The sequence below is a fragment of the Canis lupus genome, chromosome X (assembly GCF_011100685.1).
Source record: "Canis lupus familiaris isolate Mischka breed German Shepherd chromosome X, alternate assembly UU_Cfam_GSD_1.0, whole genome shotgun sequence".
Lineage (NCBI taxonomy): Eukaryota > Metazoa > Chordata > Mammalia > Carnivora > Canidae > Canis > Canis lupus.
The window spans coordinates 33396187-33423660 of NC_049260.1; the positions used below are offsets into that span (position 1 = coordinate 33396187).

The 27474-nt window shown below is 39.6% G+C and overlaps 1 protein-coding gene across 3 annotated transcripts in view; it reads right to left on the reverse strand.

The window, feature by feature from the left end:
* Positions 1 to 27474, reverse strand: part of LOC119868428 (ferritin light chain-like) — a 109132-nt gene that overhangs the window by 25693 nt on the left and 55965 nt on the right. The window contains exon 3 of one of the 3 annotated variants that reach the window (XM_038587169.1): positions 15619 to 16994. The exons of 1 other annotated variant lie outside the window; for it this stretch is intronic. In XM_038587169.1, the coding sequence (XP_038443097.1) occupies positions 16588 to 16994 (407 nt within the window). In that variant the 3' untranslated portion in view covers positions 15619 to 16587. Of the gene's footprint in view, positions 1 to 15618; positions 17233 to 27474 lie in introns of those variants that run through there. One more of the 3 variants, XM_038587170.1, reaches the window with a different exon arrangement.

The following is a 27474-nucleotide window of genomic DNA, read 5'->3' on the forward strand; positions in this document are numbered from 1 at the left end:
ACGGTCCAATAAACTTAGCTAGGTGGCGAAGCTTAGGGTGGTAGCAATCAACAGCTTGAAAAGCATTAACTTTCCAGTGTGATTGGTACTTGCTATCCTTATAGCCGAGTAAACAACAAATAAATTATGACTGAGGACTGGGTAAAGAATTTGTTAATGTATTCAAAATAGGTGTTTGGTTTTGTGCTTATTTTGATCAATTAATCAATCAATGCAGGACAATGTAAATCAGGTCCCAGCTGGCTTAATACACAACAATAAGTGATGTTCAGCATCTCCCAGTCAACACCATGTTTTCCAACATGTGCCTCTCTCTGCCCCTGCATCTCCACCTACATATAGTACGGTTGTCATATAAATGGATATTAGCCAAGGATGCTTTCTCCAACTCTTTATTCTTCTCGTTACCATGGGATGACAAATGAAAACTCAGAAAAGATAGAAGTAAAATTGAAAAATATGCAGCCCTCCAACTTTCACAGCAAGAATGGAATGGATGACATTGAGGCACAGTTAGCCATTATGATGGTAGGAGTAGAAAAAGTCCAGAACATAAAGGCAATTGCATAATGACTTACAGGGAAAAATACACATCTTCTCCATCCTTTTATTTATCCTTTTAAGTGGTTGACAACAACTGTCCTGATTTGTCTGAGATTGTTTTCATTTTAGCACTGACTATCCTGTGTCCCAGGAAACAGCTCAGTTACTGGCAAGCCAGAATGGCTGGTCACCCTAGCAACAACCATTAATTCCCAAAAGGCTCTGTTCCCATTGACATTTGCTTTTTAATTGGGAGGGGGGGGTCAATATAAAGCAGTTTTCCTCAACTTTCTCTTTGAAATCTATAAATATTCTTTTGGCAGGGTTTTTTTTTTTTTAAGGTAGTGCCACAAATTCGATTTCTTCCACTAAAAAGTGATAAAGATATTGGAAAGATTTTACTGATCTTACTCAGATGAAGTATTGGAGCTGAAAGGTGGGGGATGAGATATGGGAGTGGGTTTAGAAGACAGAAAACTGTCAAAAATATGGACTAAGAACACACTTAAATTATCGGTATATTATTGATTGATGAAATCATTTGGCTGGATACAAAGGCACAAGTTAATTATGTTGGTAGTCACTTTTCATCCCAAGAGATCTGGGCCTCAAAATCTAAAAGTTTTACAGCTAGAAGATATCTTGGAGGTAATCCAATTCAAACATCTACTGTTTAGATAGCCTTCAAGGAAGCCCAAACTTGCACTTTGCTGGCTGTTACTGACACTGGTTTGGGTAGATCTAAACAGGTGTCATATGATAAAAGGGTTCCTTGGTCACATAAGTTTGGGAAATATCAAAGTAAGCAATATCAAACAAGTTTCTTGACTGTAGAAATTTTCTAGGCAGTTTATATGCTCACAGTGACTCTTAAAAATACATATTAGAATTACCTGGGGAACTTTTAAAAACAGATGGAAAAAAAAAAAAACAGATGATTGGGCCCCACCCAGATCTAGGGAATACGAGAAAAAAAACATCACTCTCCGGATAGTTCTGACATTCACCTGATTAAGAATCACTGGCTAACACATTCTGTGTATCTACAAGAGTAAGAAAATATCTGCAATATCAGCTGTCACAACATTTTTCTAGCTATGCCTCCTCAGGCAAGGGAAACAAAAGCAAAAATAGACTATTGGCACTATACCAAAATAAAAAGCTTCTGCACAGCAGAGGAAACCATCAACAAAATGAAAAGGCAACTGACTGAATGGGAGAAGATATTTGCAAATGATATATACGATAAGAGATTAATATCAAAAATATATAAAGAAGTTATAGCTGAACACCAAAAAAGCAAATAATCTGATTAAAAATGGGCAGAGGACCTGAATAGATAATTCTCCAAAGAAGACATACAGATGGTCAACAGATAATTAAAAGATGCTCAATATCACTAATCATTAGGAAAATGTAAATCAAAACCACAGTATCACCTTACACCTGAAAGATTGACTGGAGTCAAAAAGACAAAAAATAACAAGTGCTGGTGAGGATGTGGAGAAAAGGGAACACTTGTGCACTGTTGGTGGGAATGTAAATTGGTGCAGCCATGGTGGAAAATAGTATGGAAGTTCTTCTAAAAATTAAAAATAGATATACCATGTGATCCTAGTAGTGATTCCACTACTCAGTAGTGGAATTACTACCCAAAGAAAACAAAACACTAATTTGAAAAGATTTATGAACTCCTGTTTATTATAGTGTTATTTACAATAAAGAAGATACGGGGGCACCTGGGTGGCTCAGTCAGCTAAGTATCTGACTTCAGCTCAGGTCATGATCTTAGGGTCCTGAGATTGAGCCTCACATTGGGCTCCATGCTCAGTGGGGAGTCTGCTTGTCCCTCTCCCTCTGCCCTTCCCCCTATTCATGCTCTCTCTGTTTCTCTCTCTCTCTCTCTCTCTCTCTCAAATAAATAAAATCTTAAAAAAGAAAATATGGAAGCAATGCAAGTATCCATTGATAGATGAATGAATACAGAAAATGTGATACACACACACACAATTAAATATTACTTGGCCATAAAAAAGGACGAGATCTTGCCATCTGCAACAATACAGATAAATCCAGAGTATCATTCTAAGTAAAATAAGTCAGGCAGAGAAAGACAAATACCATATGATTTCACTTACATGTAGAATCTAAAAAACAAATGAACAAACAAAAAGCAGAAATAGACTTTAAAAAAATATTTTATTTATTTACAAGAGACATACAGAGAGAGGCAGAGACATAGGCAGAGGGAGAAGCAGGCTCCCTGTGGGGATTCTGATGCTGGACTTGATCCCAGGACTCCAGTATCACGACCTGAGTGGAAGGCAGATGCTCAACTGCTGAGCCAAGAAATAGACTCTTAAATATAGAGAACAAACTGGTGGTTGCCGAGGGGTGAGGGTGGGAGGTTGGACGAAATAGGTAAAGAGGAATGGGAGGAATAGGCTTCCAGTTATAGAATGAGTAAGTCACAGGGATAAAGGGTACAGCATAAGGAATATAGTCAATGATACTGTAATAGTGTTGTATGGTGACAGATGGTAGCTACATTTATAGAGTGCATAGGTAACATACAGAGTTGTTGAACCACTATGTTGTATACCTGAAACTAATGTAATATTGTGTGTCAACTATACTTCAATAGAAATAACGAAAAATAAAAACAAAAAATCTGTAAAATATACTAATTTTATTTAATCATATATATAAATACAGTTATATATATATGTGTGTTCTTCCCTCTCTCTCTCTCCCTCCTTCTGTCCCTCACTTCCTTTTTCCTTCCTCTCTCCCTCTTTTCATTTTGGTCTTGGGAAACATTGATTTATATTTTGAGGTTTGGTTTGTTTGATCAACTATTCTAAAAGGAGAAAATGGAAAATTATAATGATATCTAAAAATACAATTTGATTTATTTAAAAAATTACCTTATACTTTATTTAACTCTTTAATATGAAAATTTAAAAACATATAGGAAAGTAAGAACAGTAGTATAATGAACCCCATTATACCATCACAAAGTGTCAACAGCAACACATGGCCATCTTGTTTCACGTATATTCTAAACCACTTCTCCCCTCTCTCCACCAGATTTTTTTTTGAAGCAAATCCCAGATAATTATATTTTATTCATAAATATTTCAAAATGTATCTCTAAAAGAATTCTTTTTAATATAATTGCAGTATCACTATCATATAAAAATTAACAATAATTCTTTAATACTATTAAATATTCAGTCAGTATGCAAACTTAGAAGTTAACTTAAGATGAACAGACAGTAACAATAAATTTTCCTAACCCAGAACATGGTATGTTTTTTTATTTGTTCATGTGTATTTTTGTGTATTTCAGAAGTATGTTATAACTTTTTCATATAGATTATGGACTTTTAAAAATAAGTTTTCCCCTAAGTATTATATTTTATTTATTTTGGCTTATTCTCTGCTGTTTTCAGTTTATTTATTTATTTGAGTAGTTGACACACGTTAACATTACTTCCAGGTGATGCAGGATTCCAGTTATTCTTTGCTGTTTTAAATGGGGTCTTCCCTTCCGTTATATCTTCTAACTTGTTACTGTTGGTATATTTCAAGTTTATTAATTTTGATCTTTATTAAGGTATAATTTATATGCAACAACATGCACAGATTTTAAGTGTATGGTTCAATGAGTTTTAATAAAAGTGTATACTGATTTAACCACCATTCCCATTATTGATTTTTATACATTGATTTTATAATCTGTTAACTTACTAAATTCTATTTTTAAATATATACTTTAAAAGGTCTTACTAGCTTTAGGCCAGTCATTTTAAAAGACATCATATTCCATTTTGTTTTTTTAGTTTTACTTCTCACTCTATCCCATCATGCCACAAAGATTTTCCAGTCAATGCTGTTACAGGAACAGATTTACTGTCAAATTTTGACTGCTCCTAGAGATTTAAATTGTTTTTTTACAAGAATAAAGAAACCCAATCCTCTTTGCAACAGGTGTCATGCTAAATACAAGTTTACTGCTGTAAGCAGCTAATAATAATTGGAATGTGAGCTGACTCAAGAATAGAAATCCTGCTCGTTAATATTTGCTTCAGAGAAATAGGCTCAAATGTTCTTCTCAAGTCTCAGTGTGTCCATGACCTGGATGTTTAGATGAATAAATTTATAGTTGATTCCAATACTAAGGTTGCCATTACTCAGAGAATTCCAAGTGACCACTATCTGGAAAAATGTGTTTACCAAGCCCCAGCTGTTGTGCTTATGAATACTTAGAAGTTACAGTGACTGGTAATGGTCTCAGTGCACCCCCACATACACACCAAATGTGACAATTTATCCGAAAGTTGAAAGTCAGCCAACTCACTTGCCTAGCTGAGACCAGAATAAGAGCAGCAGTTCTGCATGGGAGTGAGAGCTTTCCAGGCTGTGTCTCCCAGAGCCATCAATACCATGAGGATAGACTGTGACCTAGGGGGAAGGTAATGAGCAATATATGGATCCAGGTTGTGGGGGCAGAAGAGTAAGTCATACTGGCTAGAGGATGAAAGCAGAAAATAATGGGGTTTTCCAGAAGTTCCTAGAGTCAAAAGAGACTATAACACGTGAGTTATTCCTTCATTTTTGTCTTAGTTTGTGGTTGTGAAAAAGCAGACCCTAAGCAAAGATTTGGGTACAAGTAGTTTATTGGGAGAAAAGGTGTGATCTCCAGAAGCATGGTGAAGGAAGGAAGGAAAGGGTTACTGCTGTGGGAAACCCAAGTCTTCATCTCACTGGGTACTTCCTGACATATTTGGTAAAGCAAGCCTCAGAACAGTCCTACTGAGAGCTGAGGACACAGAGATATTTATATGCTAATTTCCATCTCATATCAGTTCAAGGTCGCTGTAAGGGAAGGGATGAGAGTTAACACTGGGCACTTCTACACTCTCCCACATACAGACCAAGCTTGTTTTCATGGGTGGAGTGCCCTCTGGCAAGAGGTTGTATGGGAATTATTTATAAGCAATTTCCAGGGTAGACGAAGAGGTAACTTTAATTCTATACCGCTTGTGATTGTTTTTCATGTGTGAGTTTCATTCATCAGCAGGAATGGAAACTCTCAATGCATGGGCCACAGCTTATATTTGTATTGCTTCCTCTATAAATTCTGGCTAGCTCCTTGCTACTGCAAGATTAAATCCACTAAGCCCACCGTGTAGGCCTTGGCCAGATGTCCTCTCCAGATTTCTCTTTGTGGTCCACTTTCTCATTTCAGGCACTCTAGTCATTCCATTTACCTCAAGTGCCTAGAATATCTCTTATTCCCTTGTCAACACCGATCATCTTTCAAGATGAGCTAAGTAACTCTTCTTTCATAAAAGAGTTCCGTGTTCCACACAAGTAGAGTAATCCTGTCCTCTCTTGCAAACCACTACCTGGCTCTCACCTCTACTATACAATTTATCACACTGTACTGAGGTTACATTTTTATGTATTAGTCTTGCCTACCAGAGTATGAGTTCATTGAGAAAGTAAACTGTATCATACATTTATCTGCAGCCCTTAGTTTAGTGCCTGATATAGAGTAAATGCTCAAAAAATTTTTTGAATGAGTAAATGAACATGACCAATAAATACTTCCTGATTATGTGAAATAAGATGCTGGACATACCTGCTTTGGACACTTCTAATCATGCCTCTCAAATATCTGTGGATTGAATGGAGAATATTCTCCCAGAATAGTGTGTCATTGCCCTTCAGGAAAAGATGACCAAGAACACATCTGTAGTATTTGCACAAAAATAGACACATAGGGCAATGGAACAGGATAGAGAACCAAGAAATAAACCCATGCTTATATGGTCAATTAATCTATGACAAAGGAGGCAAGAATACAGAATAGGGAAAAGACGGTCTCTTCAATAAATTGTTCTAGGAAAACTGAACAGCTACACATAAAAGAATGAAACTAGATTACTTTCTTACACCATATATAAAAATAAATTCAAAATGGACTGAAGACCTAAATGTGAAACTTGAAACTCTAAAACTCCTGAAAGAAAATATAAGCAGTAGTCTCTTTGATGTTGGCCTTAGCAACCTATTTATGGATATGTCTCCTGAGGCAAGAGAAACAAAAGCAAAAATAAACTACTGGGACTACAGTGAAAGAAAAAGCTCTTGCACAGCTAAGGAGACTATCAGCAAAATGAGAAAAGCCGACCTGCTGAATGGGGAATGACTACTGCAAATGATAAATTTGCTAATGGGTTAATATCCAAAATATATAAACAACACCAAAAAAGGAGAATAATCCAGTTTAAAAATGTGCAGAAGAGCTGAAGAGACATTTTCTTCCAGAGAAGACATACAGATAGCCAAGAGACACATGAAAAGATGCTCAACATCACTAATCATCAGGGAAATACAAATCAAAACCACAATAAGATATTACCTCACACCCATCAGAATGATGAGAATCAAAAAGAGGATATAAGTGATGGCAAGGAGGTGAAGAAAAAGAAACTCCTATTGACTGTTGTGAATCCCCATGCAAAATGCAAATTGGTGCAACCATTGTGAAAACAGTAAAGAGGTTCCTCAAAAAATTAAGAATAGAAATACCATGAAAACACTAGGGTTTTTTTGGTATATATTTTTAATGGAGTTCAATTTGCCAACATATAGTATAATACCCAGTGCTCATCCCATCAAGTGCCCCCCTCAGTGCCCATCACCCAGTCACCCCATCTCCCCACCCACCTCCCCTTCCACTACCCCTTGTTCGTTTCCCAGAGTTAGGAATCTCTCATGTTCTCTCACCGTCTCTGATTCTTCTCACTCGTTTTCTCTCCTTTCCCCTATGATCCCTTTCACTATTTTTATATTCCCTGTATGAGTGAAACCATATAATGTTTGTCCTCTGATTGACTCACTTCACTCAGCATAATACCCTCCAGTTCCATCCACGTTGAAGCAAATGGTGGGTATTCATCCTTTCTGATGGCTGAGTAATATTCTATTGTATATATAGACCACATCTTCTTTATCCATTCATCTTTCGATGGACACTGAGGCTCCTTTCACAGTTTGTCTATTGTGGACATTGCTGTTATAAACATTGGGATGCAGGTGTCTTGGCTTTTCACTGCATCTGTATCTTTGGGGTAAATCCCCAGTAATGCAATTGCTGGGTCTCAGGGCAGCTCTATTTTTAACTCTTTGAGGAACCTCCACACAGTTTTCCAGAGTGGCTGCACCAGTTCACATTCCCACCAACAGTGTAAGAGGGTTCCCCTTCCTACACATCCTCTCCAACATTTGTGGTTTCCTGTCTTGTTAATTTTCACCATTCTCACTGGTGTGAGGTGCTATCTCATAGTGGTTTTGATTTGTATTTCCCTGATGGCAAGTGATGCGAAGCATTTTCTCATGTGCTTGTTGGCCATGTCTATGTCTTCCTCTGTGAGATTTCTGTTCATGTCTTTTGCCCATTTCCTGATTGGATTGTTTGTTTCTTTGCTGTTGAGTTTAATAAGTTCTTTATAGATCTTGGACACTAGCCCTTTATCTGATAGGTCATTTGCAAATATCTTCTCCCATTCTGTAGGCTGTCTTTGAGTTTTGTTGACTATTTCTTTTGCTGTGCAGAAGCTTTTTATCTTGATGAAGTCCCAATAGTTCATCTTTGCTTTTGTTTCCCTTGCCTTCATTAATGTATTTTGCAAGAAGTTGCTGTGGCCAAGTTCAAAAAGGGTGTTGCCTGTGTTCTCCTCTAGGATTTTGATGGATTCTCATTTCACATTTAGATCTTCTATCCATTTTGAGTTTATTTTAGTGTATGGTGTAAGATGGTCCAGTGTCATTCTTCTGCACGTGGCTGTCCAATTTTCCCAGCACCATTTATTGAAGAGACTGTGTCCTTTTTCCAGTGGATAGTCTTTCCTGCTTTGTTGAATATTAGTTGACCACAGAGTTGAGGGCCCATTTCTCGGTTCTCTATTCTGTTCCATTGATCTATGTGTCTGTTTTTGTGCCAGTACCACACTGTATTGATGATCCCAGCTTTGTAGTACAACTTGAAATCTGACATTGTGATGCCCCTGGCTCTGGTTTTCTTTTTTAATATTCCCCTGGCTATTCAGGGTCTTTTCTGATTCCACACAAATCTTAAGATTATTTGTTCCAACTCTCTGAAGAAAGTCCATGGTATTTTGATAGGGATTGCATTGAACGTGTACATTGCCCTGGGTAACATAGACATTTTCACAATATTAACTCTTCCAATCCATGAGCATGGAATATTTTTCCATCTCTTTGTGTCTTCTTCAATTTCTTTCAGAAGTGTTCTGTAGTTTTTAGGGTATAGATCCTTTATATACTTGGTTAAGTTTATTCCTAGATATCTTATGCCTTTGGGTGCAATTGTAAATGGGATTGACTCCTTAATTTCTCTTTCTTCAGTCTCATTGTTAGTATAAAGATATGCCACTGATTTCTGGGCATTGAGTTTGTATCCTGCCACACTGCCAAATTGCTGTATGAGTTCTAGCAATCTGGGGTGGAGTCTTTTGGGTTTTCTAAGTACAGTATCATGTCATGGGCGAAGACGGAGAGTTTGACTTCTTCTTTGCAAATTTGAATGCCTTTTATTTCTTTTTGTTGTCTGATTGCTGAGGCTAGGACTTCTAGTACTATGTTGAATAGCAGTGGTGAGAGTGGACATCCCTGTCGTGTTCTTGATCTTAGGGGAAAGGCTCTCAGTTTTTCCCCAATGAGAATGACATTTGCCGTGGGCTTTTCGTAGATGGCTTTTAAGATGCTGAGGGATGTTCCCTCTATCCCTACACTCTGAAGAGTTTTGATCAGGAACGGATGCTGTATTTTGTCAAATGCTTTCTCTGTATCTATTGAGAGGATCATATGGTTCTTGTTTTTTCTCTTGTTGATGTGAACGTATTATGAGCAGCTATATGCCAATAAATTAGGCAATTTAGAAGAAATGGATGCATTTCTGGAAAACAACAAATTACCAAAACTGGAACAGGAAAAAATAGAAAACCTGAACAGGCCAATAACCAAGGAGGAAATTGAAGCAGTCATCAAAAACCTCCCAAAACACAAAAGTCCATGGCCAGATGGCTTCCCAGGGGAATTCTATCAAACACTTAAAGAAGAAATAATGCCTATTCTACTAGAGCTGTTCCGAAGGATAGAAAGGGATGGAATACTTCCAAGCTCATTTTATGAGGCCAGTATCACCTTAATTCCAGAACCATACAATGACCCCACCAAAAAGGAGAAATATAGACCAATATCCCCGATGAACACAGATGGCAGAAATTCTCAACAAGATACTAGCCAATAGGATCCAACAGTACATTAAGAAGATTATTCACCATGACCAAGTGGGCTTTATCCCTGGGATGCAAGGTTGGTTCAACACTCGTAAAACAATCAACATGATAGATCAGTAAAAGCTATATGCACTCCTATGTTCATTGCAGTGCTATTTACAATAGTCAGGTATGGAAGCAACCTCAGTGTCCATTGATGGATGGATAAAGATGTGGTGTACACCCCCAAACACACTGAAATATCATTCAGTCATAAAAAGAACAAGATCTTGCCATTTACAACAACATGAATGGATGTACAGGGTATAATCCTAAGTAAAATAAGTAAGACAGATAAGACAAATGCCATATAATTTCACTGTGGAAATTAAAACAAACTGTAGAAAACAAAGCAAAGAAAAACAAAAACAGACTCATAAATAGAGAAGAAACTGATGGCTACCAGAGGGGAAAGAGGTGAGGGATGAGCAAAATAGGTAAAGGGGAATAAGAGGTACAAACTTCCAGTTATAAAACAAATAAGCCACGGGAATGAAAAGTACAACATAGGGAATATAGTCAATAATACTATAACTATAGTGACAGATGGTAACTATACCTATTGTGGTGAGCACTGCATAATGTATAGAATTATTGAATCACTGGTGCACCTGAAACAATATGACATTGTATATCAACTAAAACAATAATTTTTAAAAAAATCAAAATAAAAACACATTTGTAGTTAAACAAGTTGGAATTTTACTCATTGCAGAAGGATCACACATCCTGAAGGACTTTGGGATATCTCAATAAAAGTATGTTTGAAAGAAACTATGATAAGATTTGGGATTTTTATTTTTACAGAAGAACCAAGGAAGCACAGATTTTCTCTAGATTAGATGCTGTCAGAAAGCATGGGCAATGCAATGAGTTGAGCATTTTGTGAAGGTATGGTAACTGATTTTGTCTGTGCTTAGACAAAATTATGAAATGACCTCATTTTGTTTCATTTTATCATGATTTCAGAGTAACTTTATCTGAGTTTGATATTCTATGAGATTGTTTATGTCCAACAGAACAAAATGGCCTGGCTGTGAATATCATTTGACCAGCTTGTAATAATACTGAGGTCTAAGTATAAACAGCAGGTGAGTTTTGATGAACAGGGAATATTCTTTGTTTGTGGTGATGAGTGGAAAGGAAGGCCCAAAAGAATGGTTTTAAGTACAGGTGCTGATAGTATTCACAAGTGTGGAATGAGAAATGAAAAGAAGGAAGTAAAAATAAAAAACTGAATCTTCTATCCTGCTCTGTGACCTTTCAGGTTGACAGGAGTTTTAAATCCCGAAGCTCTGCATAGCACTAAAGGCATATAATAGCTAAAAGAATTTTTTTCAGCAGAAAAGCAAGTAGCACAAGTTCTCCTTTGAAGATATAAAACCATAAGGTCTGAAGAATTAAAATACTAAATCCAGCAGCAGTATCTCTTGTGTAGTGATAAAATAATAGGATTTCCTCTTCCTTGCCTCCCTGTTCTAGCCCCTCTCTTAAAAAAATTGTTGACATCCTTTTTGGGGATGAGGGTTAGATAAGAAATATGTAAGTGTATAATTTATATTAAGGAAGAAAAAATGAATTTGGAATTTTCTGGTAGTTAAATTGTTTATGAAGCCCTGTGTCTAGAAATCAAAGTTCACAGGGTCATTTGAAAGCTGTTACATATTTTATTTATCAAATTATGTTTGAGTACTTAGTTAGGCACTAGGCTAGATGCAGTAGTTCGAGGTCTAAATTATGTGATTGACTTTTGTGGAACAATTTCTTATTTAGCTATTATTTAAAATTTAGAATTATTATTCTAATAATTATTAGAATTATTTAGCTATAATTTCAAACTTCGAGAAACATTGTAACATAAGTTTACCCTTCATACAGACTCCCCAATTGTTTTTCTTCACCCTATGCAAGTCAGAGAAATTGCATCCAAACACCCCTAAATACTTTATAGTGTATAAAAGGAAAAACAGGGCACCTGTTTTTAGGTGGCTCAGTGGTTTAGCTCAGTGGTTGGCTCAGTGGTTTAGCACCGCCTTTGGCCCAGGGTGTGATCCTAGAGACCTGAGATTGAGTCCCACATTGGGCTCCCTGCATGGAGCCTGCTTCTCCCTCTGCCTGTGTCTCTGCCCCCCCCCCGCTCTGTCTGTCTCTCATGAATAAATAAATAAAATCTAAAGACAAAAAAATAAAAGGAAAAACATTCTGCTACCTAACTACCATGCAGTTACCCAAATCAGGAAATCTAGTGTTGATATTGTACTATTATCGAATTAAAATTTTATAAATTGTCTTAATGTCCTTTATTGTTTTTTTACCCTACACAGATCCAATCCAGGATCACGCATTTAGTTGTTATGCTTTTTAGTTCTTTAACTTGGGACAATTCCTTTCTTTTTGTCTGCCTTTCTGGACTTTCACACTTTTGAGAATTACAGGCAAGTTGTTTTGTAGATTGCCCCTCAATTCAGATCTGTCTGATACTCTCTCATTATCAGATTCAGGGTATGAATTTTTAGCAGGAATATGTGCTTGATTTTAAATCCCAGCAGTTACCTCTACCAGCATCTCCCACACTTTGACCAGACATCTGCATACTTGGGGGACCTTTGAGGTCTCCCAGTAAAATGCAGACTTCTCTCTGCTTCCTCTTAAGATTGCTAAATTAGCCATCAGAATTGCTAAAATCCTGAGGAGGATGTCTGTTTCCTGAAGAATTTATACTTAGATGAAACCTTAAATTAATTCAAAACTCTTTCCAAAAATGTGGCCCCCTCCCAAATTCCCCATGTATTAAGGCCTGCTTCATTATTATTATGAAGAGTAAATTATTCATCAAATGGTGGATAGATGGCTTAGGAAGATAAATAACATGCCATGAATGCAGTAAAAAAGGTTTCTCTTTTCTAAATAAGGAGCATTTTTAACCCAACTCTTTAAGACTACATTCTCTGGAGAAAAACACTAGACTGTACAGTTCCTCAGAAGCCAGAGCTTTAAACCGGCCCTGCAATAAAGGAGAAGTTCAAGGCCTCAGCGATCCCTAAAGTTTTGACTGTGTCTATTCAGTCTCTGCTCCCTTGTGCTGAATATCCAAGGCTACCATGAAGTGGCAGGAGGAGGATGTGTGGGCGAAGAGTGGGCAGAGAAGACTCCCAAGAATTGGAAACTATGCAAAGAGTAGCAGCCAGCAGCTAATTAGTATCAGCTCTGAAATGACCCCTTTGTGTGGCTTGTCCTTCCTGAGAGAAAGGTTACAGTGCTGTCATGCCTGCTTTTAGCAGTGTGGTAATTAAAACAATTAATCCCAGGTCCTAAATAAGGTGGCTTCACTTATTTGGCTAAAGAGAGAATGGTCCTCCTTCATTTTTTCCCCCTCCTACTCACTGAATGTCACATCCAAGAGATGAGACAATTCCTACATTTTGCTTCTTCATGTAGGGCCTATTTAGAGGGAGGAATGATCATTAAGGAAGATTCTAGAATCTCAAGTCTACTTTCCTAAAACTGAAAAGCAAACTTATTTTGAGATGTTACTATCATAGCTCTTTACGAAGCTCTGCTGGGATACAAAGTCAGTTGATAAAGATCGCTAATAATTATTGTGCATTTACTATGTGCTGAGCCATGATGTCAAGATTTTACATGGTTCATCCTATTTAATCCTCCTTAAAATCTGTGAGTTGGATAGTACTGTCTGTATTATAATCCTGTCCAGTTTGTCAGATGAGGAAGCTGGGACCAAGAAAGGGGAAGAGACTAGATCATGATGAGTCAGAGTAGAGGCAGGATTGGAACACAGACATTCTGGCCCAGAGAATGGCTCAACCACCATGCTATCTGTATTTCATATTCCAACTTCCCTACCATCTACGGGTATCACAAGACAACTAAGCAAAGATGAATCCTTGCCACATGAGTGGATTAGGCTCATCAGGGAAGATTTCACAAAACAAGGCAGATTTAAACAAGGCTGAAAGGTAGACGGAGTTTGATTTGGTGAAGAGGGTATTAAGGGCCTTCCAGGGAATGACAGCTACATGAAAACTCTGAGGATCGGGACAACAAACGGAACCTTTGGCTCTGGCAGGGAGTTTTTGCAGTCATTTGCAAGAGACCTTTATCTCCTAGGCCTCACTTATACTACCTTTTTAAAACATATTTTATTTATTTGAGAGAGAGAATGAGCAGGGGGTGGCGGGAGGGCAGAGAGAGAGGGAGGGCAGAGAGAGAGGGAGAAGCAGACACCCTGCTGAGCAGGGAGCCTGATGTGGGGCTCCATCCCAGGACCTTGGGCTCATGACCTGAGCCAAAGGTAGATCCTTAACCAACTGAGCCACCCAGGTGCCCCTGGTATAAAGAATTTAGTCATAGCCTATAGGAATCATGTATTATAACTCTGTGCAACTATATATACACACACATACATACACACAGTGGTTAGCAATAAAGGAAATCACTGTGGGACATTTTCCAAATTAATCTTTAGAGTTTTGATGTCATAAGCTCCCATTTTTCCACAAATAAACTTGCCACGAACCTTAAGTTTTTTTTGAAAGCCAAACTAATATGCTGTCCATATGTGTTTGAATCATTTATTGTCTGCCCTGCAAGTTGCTGTTTTCCAAGAATTGTGTGATGACCAAAGAACACTGTAGCCTATTTGGGAGACTTCATAAAACTTTCTCCTATGGCCCCATTCCTGACATTAAAAGACACTAATAAGAAATTACAAATACAATATTATTTGGAATTAAATGTTTGCATATTTCTTCCTAAATAATATACCTTAAATTACAGTCTTTCAATTGATCTCAGAATATTAGGTGATCTTTTCTCATTCTGATTTATGTGTTTGTATTTGATTGCTAATTTGAAAATGATTTTAAGCACATATTTTAAGTACAGAGATTCAACTTTTAATTCAAACCTGAAAATTGTTAACTGCTTCCTTATGTTTCTTACTGCCAACTACCAGCAAATGGGCAGAATTCCTTTCTCCAGTAATAACTTTTCCAGTATATTTTTTATTATCAAAAGAGGCGCCTGGGTGGCTCAGTCAGTTAAGTGTCTGCCTTCAGCTCAGGCCATGATCTCAGGGTCCTGGGATGGAGCCTCACAGGATCCCTGCTCAGTGGGGAGTCTGCTTTTCCCTTTCCCTCTGACCCTCCCCCACCCCCCTACCCCCGCTCTTTCTCTCAAATGAATAAATAAAAAATCATTTAAAAAAAGACTTTGCATGAAAACAGGAAGATAAGGTTTTCTCCTTAACTGAGCAAAACAATTGTCCCAATCTCTGTAAAATATTCTTCCTATGCCTCTGACCCATGTAAGATAAAAGAAATGATAGTATGCCGTTGGTCTTCCTGCTCCAGGAAGGAGAGGTGCTGTAGGAAAAGAATTGATTTTCTTCACTTCTGTGGTTTGAGAACAAGTTATAGCTCCAGTTCTTCAAAGTGCAAGGAAAATAATAAACAATTATTAAATAGCTATCTGTAAGACACAAATGTATGGATTTAGTAGACAAGAACTCACCAGAAAAATGAAGTATGTTTCTAAAAGAATGCTACATTTTACTGCTTCTCTTTCTTTTGGCTTTTGGAATTTAACCTCCATTTGACCCACCTCCATACTAATCACTCTGGCTCTCTAAGTGCTTCCTTAAAGTCATCTTCTCTTTTCTCTGAAATAAACTGCAGAGCCATTTTTAAATCAACATATTTAAAGTTTATTTATCTATTTATACACACCCTTGTTCTAAAAAGCATTTAAAGTGGCTTAAAAGGATCCATAACATACACCAAGAAATAACTAACAAAAGAATCAGAAATTAAGCTTGAGTAAAAATGCTTATACAATCCTACTCATTTACTCTGAGCGGACCACAAATTTGGCTCTATGCTCTCACAGAAAGTCAGAAAAGGAAACTTAGTTACATCATTTACAGTGTCCATAAAACAAAAACAAACCAATTACCCAAGCGAAGAACTCTTATTCCTAATACTAAGACCAGAAAGAAATTTCTCGAGAGGCTTCAGAAAGAGGTCAGTGTATGACGCAATAATCAGTGTGCTCAGTAGCAACCTAACTAGAGATATAAAAATGAATTTTGCAGGGTTTTCTGATTATATTCAATACAGCAAATGGCATTACAGCAACTTAAAAATCATGGGTTTGAGGGTTAGGGGTGGGCATAACATGATATGGTCCAGGTATTCCGCTCTCCTCTGCTACACAACAGCAAAGATACATTTTAAAATAAGAGATTAATCCAGTACCAAGAATGGCTTCACAGAAATTCTAAAACCTCTAGGATTATATGCATAAATGAAAAGGTAAGCTCATTTTCTTGAGAGAGAAAACATAGTGTATCAGATCCTCAAGGTTCACAGGCAATTCACAACAGTTAGCAATAATTTCTTTAGAAAATCTAGAGAATTAAACGTACTACAAATCCTTCACCCTAGTCTGTGTATTATCCCCCAGCAGCCTAGCTTTTTTTCCCCCTCTGCAAAAAGAACCTTTTATGTCTCCATTTGAACTCACAGCTTGGACAAAGGTTTCAGTGTAGTTAAAATGTTGCCTCGTAGCTGGGGAAAGAGGCGCAAGCCAAAATCTGGACACCAGGGGAATACAGACGGCTTCCTCAGAGGCTGCTGGGCACCGGATTCTCCTAGTTGTGCTTCAGGGTGAGCCTTTCGAAGAGATACTCGCTCAGCCCGGCCTGGGGGCCAGACAGCCTGCGGAGGTTGGTCAGGTGGTCACCCATCTTCTTGATGAGTTTCATCTCCTCATCCACGAAATGCTTCTCCAGAAAGTCACAGAGACGACGATCTGTGTTGGCAGAACCCAGGGCATGCAGATCCAGAAGGGCCTGGTTCAGGTTCTTCTCCAAGGCCATCGCGGCTTCCATAGCATCCACACTGCCACGCCACGGATCTTCAGACAGCTGCCCATCAGAGAGGAGGGGGTCGCCGCTCCACTGGTTTCGCATCTTCAAGAGACGCTGGGCACCCTCACGCTTCCTCTCAGCCAACTCTTGGAAGAAGATGCCCATGCCCTTCAGAGCTACATTGTTACCTTCAAAATGAAAGCACAGAGAGCGGTAGGTGTAGGAGGCCTGCAGATGCAGGTTTACCACGTATTGGAGTGCAGCCTCCACCTTGGCGGAGTAATTCTGGTTGATCTGGGTGCTCATGGTTGGTTTGCAATGAGGAGCTAAGCACAAAGTATGGTGTCCACAGGCCCCGGAAGTCGAAGTTGAGGATAGCTGATTCCACCAGAAAACGTGATTGGAAGGGGAGGGGCTGGAGGATGGTGAGAGCTTGGCAGAGATAGGAGGAGATGGGGAAGGGGTGGGAGTACCCAGTCTGTTCAATCCAATAGACACTTTTTTTTTTAGATTTTTTTTTAAACTTTATTTATTAGAGACACAGAGAGAGAGAGAGAGAGAGAGAGACAGGCAGAGGGAGAAGCAGGCTCCGTGCAGGAAGCCTGACGTGGGACTCCATCCGGGGACTCCAGGATCACACCCTGGGCTGAAGGCAGGCGCCAAACCACTGAGCCACCCTGGCTACCCCCAACAGACACTTCTAAGGGGCTGCCGGATGTACTCTGAGTTTAGCTTTTGATAAGAATTTAATTCTTATTTTCCTAATTATTAGAAATGAGTCTTTATTTCCCATTTTGCCCCATTTCTTACCATAATTCCAAAATGAGGTAAGAATGTCCAAAGTAAGAACATTAAATATTGATAGCAAAACGCCTCCAATTTTCACTTCTTCATTTGTGACTTAAAACTCCCTTGGTTTTCTTATTTTAGTGTCTAAAGGAATATGTTGTTTCCAGCTCCTAATCCTCCTCTCAACGAGGGTGACTGTTATTTCCAGTTTGCCCAGGGCAATCTTGTTGTCCTGATGTAATTATTAATAGTGCCCCTGAATAAATAAATAAAATAAATAGTGCCCCCTTTCACACTCAAAAGGGTCCTTGTTAGGAATATACATTACACAGTCATCTTACTTATTAAGGAGGTCAAAATCCACACATTAAATTTGGGCACAATTCATTTCCATTTTATTAATTAATCATACCACGAAGAACCCCTCATAAATTTTCTACTATTCAGCCTTCATTTCTTTCATGTGTTGATGCATTTATTCCTTTTTTAAAGATTTTATTTACTTATTCATGAGAGACACGGGTGGGGGGGTGGCAGAGACACAGGCAGAGGGAGAAGCAGGTTCCCTGTGCGGAGTCCGATGTGGGACTCCATCTCAGGTCTCCAGGATCACGCCCTGAGCTGAAGGCAGATGCTCAACCACGGAGCCACCCAGACACCCACATATATTCCTTCTAATAGAAGTTCTCCTGAATACTATTTATGTGTCAGGTGTTTTGTTGGGTACTGGTAGCTTCCTGTGATTACCCAGATACTTCACCATGAAACATGTCATGTGAAAGGGTGGCACGGATGAAAATGTAGACCTATGAATCCTACCAAACCAGAAAATAACCCACACAGGATGCGTTAACTATTCTCAGTTGGAAGATGAGGGCAGAACGAGATGTTCTCATAGGGTCTCTTCCAGGTTTGTGATTTTGTGCTTAGCATCTTATTTTCCCAAATACCACTTGCCTGGGGCTGTTTCACAATTAGAACACTTTCATGTGTCTTCTATCAAACAGGAAGGCATATCTTATTCAGGGTAAACAATATTTGAACACACAAAAGTTTTGCTCTGAAACTTGGACCTACTTTTTTTAAAAAAGATTATCTATTTGGCAGAGAGAGAGAGAGAGCGGGCACACACAAGCAGGGGGTGTGGCAGGCAGAGGGAGAAGGAGAAGCAGGCTCCCTGCTGAGCAAGGAACCCAATGCGGGGTTTGATCCCAGGATCCTGGGACCGTGACCCGAGCCGAAGGCAGATGCTTAACCAACTAAGCCACCTAGGCGTCCCTTGGACCTACTTCTAAATGAAAATTAAAATTCATTTTTTTGCGCTACTTTCAAATATTTTCTATTTGTTGGTTGCTGGAGACCAACATCTTAAAATTCCAAAAAGAACTCTGCCATCTCCGCTCACTGCTTAAGCTAAAATACAAGCACGTATCCTGTATCTGAATACAGGATATAGGGATCCCTGGGTGGCGCAGCGGTTTGGTGCCTGCCTTTGGCCCAGGGCGCGATCCTGGAGACCCGGGATCAAATCCCACATCGGGCTCCCGGTGCATGGAGCCTGCTTCTCCCTCTGCCTGTGTCTCTGCCTCTCTCTCTGTGTGACTATCATAAATAATAAATAAAAATAAAAAAATAAAAACAAAAAAAATGAATACAGGATATATTGTAAATTTTATTCATGGAAGTTTGTTGTCCAAAAGTGTTCTCATATTGCATTTGAGGTTTGTGAAAACTGTTAGAATTCAAGAATGGCATATTTTATGATCCTGGAGGGAACTGGGTAAGATAGGAGTAGTTCTGCAGCTTTTCTGGCCTTGGTTCTAGGGCAAAAAAGAGACCAGGGGTGAAGAGGAGGAAGAAAAACAAAAATTCAAACCCAAGAACAATCCTCACACGTACTCAAATAGGAAACAAATTATACAAGATGGAATAGTCTCCAAATGATTGCAAAGAAAATGTTCATTTTCTACCTTGCGCATAAACCATTAATCAGATACTAACCTTGTGATAAGAAAATGCTAAGCTTAGAGAAGGCTTCGCCATATAACATATTATCTGTATACATATCTGAGCATATCAGGCTCATTTAATATATTTCTATTTCCTATACATTTATTTATTCTTGGAAAAGAAAAATGCCTATATAAACCTCAGATGAGATAATTTTCTGCCTTGTGAAAACGTTAACAAATCCTTCCCTCATTACTTTAGAGAGAAAAGAGTCGATGTTGGAACTATACTCTGATAGGTGGTTAAGCACAGAACTGTCAGAATCAGACCAATATAGGCTCAAATCCCAGCGTTGCCACTTACTATGAGTGTGACCTTAGGTAGCTCTTTGAGCTTCAGCTTTCTTGCCAGTAAAATGGGACTGTTAATATCTCACAAGTATACCACAAGGATTAAATGATATAATGCATGAGAAAACACTGCCAAACAAGTAGAAAGTGCTCAATTTTTTGAGGGCTATATCATCAATGAATTTTGCAGTAAAATTGTGGGGATCCTCTCAAACCCTAGCAATATCAGATTCACATCCCAGTAGGTTTTTGATCCCAGTTTCCTCACCATAGACCTGTTTAATCACTATGCTCAGTGGCAATGTCCTTTCAAGTATGAAAGCACCAATGCATAGCCTTGGATGTCAAAGATAGAATTCATTTAAAGCATGAGCAAAACTAGCTTCTCTTACTTCATTTGCCTAAATGAGATTCCCTTCCCTTGCCTTTGTGGCCTTCTCAGCTGTGGAGGCAAGGGAAACAGTGCCTCAGTGACAGAGGTCTATTTTCTCATTTCTCCAGCCCAAGATTATCATCCACTACAGCAAGAAACATCTAATGAACACCTACTTTATAGAAGAGGGTAAGATTATGGAACATTTCATGTGAATAATAAATTCATGTCCTCTCCCACTCAGATGTAGACTTTGGAATGCTTATGTCTTGGGTCAGATTCCCCAGAAGCAGACCTTGAAATGAAGATTCCTGTTCAAGTTATTTATTGGGAAAGTGCTTCCAGGGGAGACCAAAAGAGAGTGGGGAAAGCAGCACAGAAAAAGAAAGGAGGCCAAGAAGCAAGGTTGCAATTTCAGGAAAAGTCTGAGCTTCCTCATAATCTCAAGGCTTAGTTTTGGAGTACAAATTACAACTAGTGCTTATTTCAACATGAGGCAAGGGAACTGGATGTTCATAGTCCTGTCCATTGGCTATGGGTGTTCCCAGGAAAATATAAATTCCCATGGTCTTTGTATAGGCAACTCCAGTAGCCCAAGGGAAAGCCAAAGGTCACAGGTGCTAGTCATTAGCAAAAAAGCGCATTGGAACTGGGTGCTGAGCACACCAAACTGGTAAAAGGGATCCAGTGATCCCTATGATATGGGCAAGGCCTGCATATCAGTCCACCACCAGCTTGCTTCCCTACTTGACCTTGGAGGGTACAGTGGAAACAAGAAACTCCAATAAGTACATTTTTACCATGAATCCAATTGATGAAATGAAGACATCATAGGTATTAATCTATATGTACATCTCTTTGCTACTTCTATTTACAGGGAATACAGGAGTTTTGGAGTCTATCTCTGAAATCTCTTTTGCCATCACTGAAGATCTGTAACTCTTTTCAGGGTCTCATTTCCCCTTCAGGGGCCACATATTCAAGACCAAAGCAGACCCAAAGCTCCAGCTAAGAAAGCATTTGAATCTTTTATCTGACCCTCTGCTGTAACTGACAGCACTCCCTATATTGGAACCATATATTGATTTGTCTAATAGCTGCACAGAAGTACTTAAAAGTGAAAACATTCCTAAGAACCTAGAAACTGACAGGCTGTGAAATGGCTGCTTAAGAACCTGTCATCCAAACTGAATTCACCTGAAAACTAATGTTATACAAACAGCAAAATGGTCTCTGAGTGTTTGTCATTTTTTAAAAAGGGACTGTAAGGGGTACAATTTAGTTGTGAGCTGTTCACCTACTGTAGACAAGGGACAGCTTGACACCAGGCACAGTTATAAAACTGAAAGTCTATCATTTTTTTCTCCACCACAACACACACCCACACACACACACAGCCACCACCTCATTCCACCTGTAACCCCTACTAAACTCAGAAGCACACTGAGAAGCTTATCACGGCCTAGCCCAACAGATCCACCTCACAAAACTTACCCTTCCTGTGCTTCCCATGGGCACCTCAAACAAGTAGTGGTTCTCAACTAGGACTAATTTAGTTCCCCAGAAAGCATTTGATGTCTATAGACAGTTTTGGTTGTCATAACTAGGAGGAGGAGACTATGGCGTCTAGTGGGTACAGACAGGCCTGCAATGCTATTAAATGTTCTACAATGCCCAGGACAACCCCCCACAAGAAATAACCATGCAGCCCAAAGTGTCAATAGTGCTGAGGGTGAGAAACTCCTGGCTAATGGGTAGATAATGTTGGTGTCTTAGTTTGGGTTCCCCTAAAAGCAGACCTGAGACAAGGACTTGAGTACAACTAGTTTATTTAAGAGGTGATCCATGAAAGCAGCAGTAAGCATTAAGGTAAATGAGACAAGGAAAAGGAAGAAAACCAATAAGGGGTTTGTTAAAGAGCTAGTTAGCACTATGAACAACTAGGAGTCAATGCTACTGGGGAACTCTGGGGGACTATATGAAGCACACCTTGGGGTTATCCTGAACAAGGACAAGGAAGTTGGAATATTTACCTTCAATTACCGTCTGTCATTACCTGAGGATTGCTCCTAAGGATATTAACTTTCTGGTACTTCCAGACTACTCTTTAAGAATCAAAAGACTGCCCCCTCAGATAGAGAGTTTTGGGTACTTGTGGCAAGAGCCCATGGACACATAGGGGAATGATGAGTGCTGAGCAAGTAGGGACAGGGTACCAACAATGTAGCCTGTAGGTGGTCCTCCATGAAAACATTCATGGAAATATATCTTAGTTGCTTTTTCTGAAGATGATGCTTTCACCAAAAACATAATTCTAATCATGACCACAGTAGGTGTCACAGATGACAAGCAAGGGTGATATGTTTTAGAGAGACCTTGTTAAAACATGCAGTTGGAGGGACTCTTAGAAACTATGTGTTCCAGCTCTGTACCAATGCACGAATATCCTTAAGAACATCTCTAACAACTAATCATCTAGTCTTTGCTTGAACACACCCAGGTTACCAGAAACACGTTAGCTCATAAGGGCTACCCATTCTATCTTCAAGAGAGTCACTTGGGAGCCAAGCAGACCTGAGTTTTGAACCTCTTTTATTTAGTAGCTGTGTGACTTTGGGCAAGTTATTTAACCTCTCTGAATCTTACTCCATTGAGCTGTAAAATACCAGTAATATTCTCTACCTCCTAAGATTACTGTGAAGATTCAATAAGAGAATACATGGAATTTAATACCACCTCTGACACATAGTAGCTGCTAAATAAATATCAGCTGCCTTCACTCCTTTTCCTTTCTCATCTTCTCAAATCTCTTGTGTCAGCTATCTATCTCACAATAAGTCTGATCCTTTCATTCTGGCTCTAACTTCCAAAAGAATATAAAATAAATTCATCCCACCTCTCCACTAACCTAAGACTTCCCTTCTCCACCATGGGCCTTGCTTCTTCCACCACTCCTCATTCACCCTGGCTCTGTGGGTCTCCACTCTGGTCACTTTCCAAAAGGAAGTGGAGTCCCCCCCAAGGAGACAACTTCAACCACATGGGATGAAATATACTTGAAAATCACATCCTTTTAATTTGTATGCATGTGGATCAAAATGGGTTGTTTATGGAATAATGTTCTCTTTTAACATAAAAAACAGAATCTGTCTAGTTAGGAAAGCAAGGCAGGAAATGAGTTTCTCTTTCCTTATCTTGCTCCATGTTAACTCTTACAAATGTTTCCTCCAAACTGTGCTTGCTCTTTAGCCCTCCCAGATAAAAAGTATTTTCTGTTACTTTAAAACTAAAATTGTAATGTTTCATAGAAAGAAACAAGATTCACATTCCAAATAGAGGTGGTGTCATATTTCAGAAGGGCTTGCAAATCTGCCCTTAGTGGTTGCCAAGAGGTGGGTTGGATAGACCCAGCTTGAGCTGGAAAGAACATCCAGCCTTGAAATCCCATGTGGCAACTTTTGCAGTGCTACTCTCCTTTTCCCTAGTTGAAGCCCCTCACTGTTCCTTCTGGTCACGCTGACATCTGGCTGGAGAACAGAGTTACCCAGCAAGAGATTTTGCTTTTCATTACCTAAAACATCTCGTTTTTGTAGATATATGTGTGTGTGTGTAAAGACACATACCAAAATGTTAATAGTGTTCTGTATTTTGTGTAACCAATTTACTTTTTAGTTTTCTATATTATCTGATTTTGGGGCAGCACTGAGCATATACTTAAAATTACTGCAGAAAAATCCCCCCCGCCAACAAAAACAAGACCTGTTTCTACCTTCAAAGAAAAGGAAAACTTGCTCCCTTGTCTCAAGTAGGTCATATGATCTTGGTCCACAAAGCAATCAACAGGACAGGGTGTTGTCTCCTGAAGCCAGAGCTGGCTTGATGAGTAGCATCCTCCAGTCTGGTGGGCACCAAGGTACTTTATAAGTGACAAGTTAAAATTCAGTAAAATGAAGGGTTTCTCTCTCCATGTCCCTTCCACCAATCCCTTGAGACTTCACTGGTAATCATTCTACCCCCTACTAGCCACCAGGAACCCAAGGTTCAGCCTGGGGGCTGGGAAGAAAACAAAATCCCTCCTGGGACTAAGTTGGCCCACAGGGCAGAGACATTGCCTTCTATTTCTTCCTTATTCCCTGCTGGCCTGGCAGTATGATTGACACAAAGAATCACAGATTCTCAGGGACAATGAAGCCTCAAAGGTCAGTTGATCCCAGTCCTTATCCCCATTGTCAATGCTTAATAGTCACCTGATGAAATTAAATGTGGCTACTGGTCACTTCAGTTGCTCAAAAGGTTTGAGCCACAGAGTCAAATGCCCCAATTCACTCAGACACCATCCCTGGCCAGTCCCCTCTGTCAGTGTTCCAGGAATATGAAGATATAACTCGGCATCTATACCTCCATGAGTGAGACAGGAGAAGGGGCCACTGACCGGTGGTGGGACCAGCACCAACAACAGGTCCCATCTACAGCTTCTGGAACTGGTGATGGCTGCATGTTTGGCATCAGTACAAGTCTCCCCGCCCAGGGTCCCAATGCCCCCTCCTCAGGGTGTATGCACATGGCTGCAGGCCAAAACACAGCACTGTTCACCAGTTCGAGATAACGAAATATCTATCTGGGCCTGACTCTCTATATAAGCACCAGATGGTAATGATTAAAATTAAATTAAATTAATGTTTGACAGTCCGTGAAGGGCATAAATTGCATGGTGTGCTGGTTGTCCAATCTGTCATCTTGTTTCCCTTGGCTCAGGTCAACAAACAACAGCTGAAAGCTCCCTCTCTGGGTCAAACAGTAGCTTATTTCTCTGCTATGGAAATGGCTGCTCAGTTTACTAAGTTGAAGGCTCCTAGGCTGCCAAAATCGTGATTAAGATGCCTTAAAAGGCAGAGAATTCTGTCTTTTCCCCACAATCTCCAGCAACCATCTCCCAAACACACTGTAATGGCAATTACTGGTTAGAAATCAGAAAGGGGGAAATCTGAACCTGGACTAAGAGCAAACCACTGCCAAAATCACAAAGCAATTTCCAGCTCTAATGACAGCCTTCTTCATTCACATGGTTTCTAGAGCATGTGGGCAGTGCTGATGTGTTATCAAGTTGCAGAAGAATCCATGGCATCGCATTTTAAAATCATCCATCTGCCAAGTACTCCTTTCCAAAGAACTTTCAGATTTAGACTTTTGCTCCTTCCCCCTGTGTTATGCAGGAATCGGTGTTCCAATATTTACACTGTCTTTCTACCTACTTACATCCCACTTCAACCTTTGTACTTTTGCACAAGAACTTTAATGAAATTTTCAAAATGTTTAGCATATATTCTTTGGTGGCAAGGATCTGTTTCTCTATGTGTAAACCAAATAGACCAAGCAAATGAGGCACACACAATGGGGTAGAAGCTGGGATGTACCACCCAGATGGCCCTTCAGGAATGAAACACTTATTTCCCCAGCCGCCTGGAGTCCTGCTGGGGGGGCGGCCCTCAGCTATCAGCCCACTTTGGAGATTGCTTCTGTTGAAAAAATTAACTGCCTCACCTAAGACTCATCTCCTTCTGAGGGTAGCCCACATATCCCAATTCTGGACAACTCTGAGGAGCCCACTTTCCCTGCTATTTTCTCTGCCTGAGCTTATCTTCCAGCTCATATTTTTTAAAGATTTATTTATTTTAAAGAAAGAGAGTGTGCCCACAAGTGGGGGGAGGGGCAGAGAGGGAGACAAGCAAACTCCCCACAGAGTGGGGAGCCCGGACACAACATGGGACTCAATCCCAGGACCCTGAGATCATGACCTGAGCCAAAATCAAGAATCGGACACTTAACCAACTGAGCGACCCAGGTGCCACTGTCTTCCAGATAATTGCCTGACTCCTTTCACTTCAGGTCTCTGCTCAAATGTCACTTCATCAGAAAGGCTTCTGATCATTTTTCCTAAAGTAGTGCACACTCCCCCTTTCCCTGCAGCCCTACTTCCATAGCTCCCTGTGTCCTCGTCATGCTTTTGTTTTCTTCATAACTCTTATCACTACTTGACATAATGTAGATATTTATTTATTGTTTTGCATATTGCCTATCTCCCCACTAGAATGTGTTTAATGATGTCTGGGACTTTAGCCTGTTTTGTTCATTTGTTTATCTCCACTACCGAGAAAAAAATACCTAGCACATATAGAAAGGGTAAATATTTGTGAATCAATGAATGAATGATTAATCTCCTAATATCTTAGCTAGTTCCTAGTATTTAGACTACCTTGCTCTCTCCCTCCATATCCTGAGAATCAGAGTCCTGCCCAGGGAAGCATAATAGTCAAGAACACAGGCTTTGGCGTTAGGTTGACTTATTCATTTAGTTCACACATGATTACATTGCTCTCAGCACTTAAGATTTTTATTTATTGAGAGAGAATGCATGCACATAGTGGGGACAGGGGCAGAGGGAGAGGGAGAAGCAGACTCCCCACTGAGTAGGGAGCCTGCCTTGGGGCTTGATCCCAGGATCATGACCTGAGCTGAAGGCAGACACTGAACTGACTGAGCCACCCAGATGCCTCACTCTTGGCACTTTAATATGAATGCACTTAATGCTCATAACAACTATAAGAAGTAGGTATTATTATTGTTCCTTTTTTTTAGAAAGGGATTTATTTGTTTATTTATTTATTTGAGAGAGAGAGAGAGAGAAAGAGAGAGAGAGAGAAGGGAGGGGCAGAGGGAGATGGAGAGAGAGAATCTCAAGCAGATTTCCTGATGAGCATGGAGCCTGACACAGGGCTTGATCTCATGACCCTGAGCTGAAATCAAGAGTCAGACACTCAGGTAAGCCACCCAGGTGCCCCTTATTATTCCCTTTTTTAAAGATGAAGATCCTGGGCAGCCCGGGTGGCTCAGTGGTTTAACGCTGCCTTCAGCCCAGGGACTGATCCTGGAGACCCAGGATTGAGTCCCATGTCAGGCTCCCTGCATGGAGCCTGCTTCTCTCTCTGTCTCTCATGAATAAACAAAATCTTAAAAAAAAAGATGAAGATTCTAAACAATAGAGAGATTAAGTATTTGCCTCAGGTCACATATCTACTAAGAGCCAGAATTTGAACCCAGAAAGTCGGTCTCCATAATCTCTGCCACACACCAAGTGTATAATTTTGAGTAAGTTCCTCTCTGAATTGGTTTGTCCATAAAAATGGAGACAATAATGCCTGCCACATG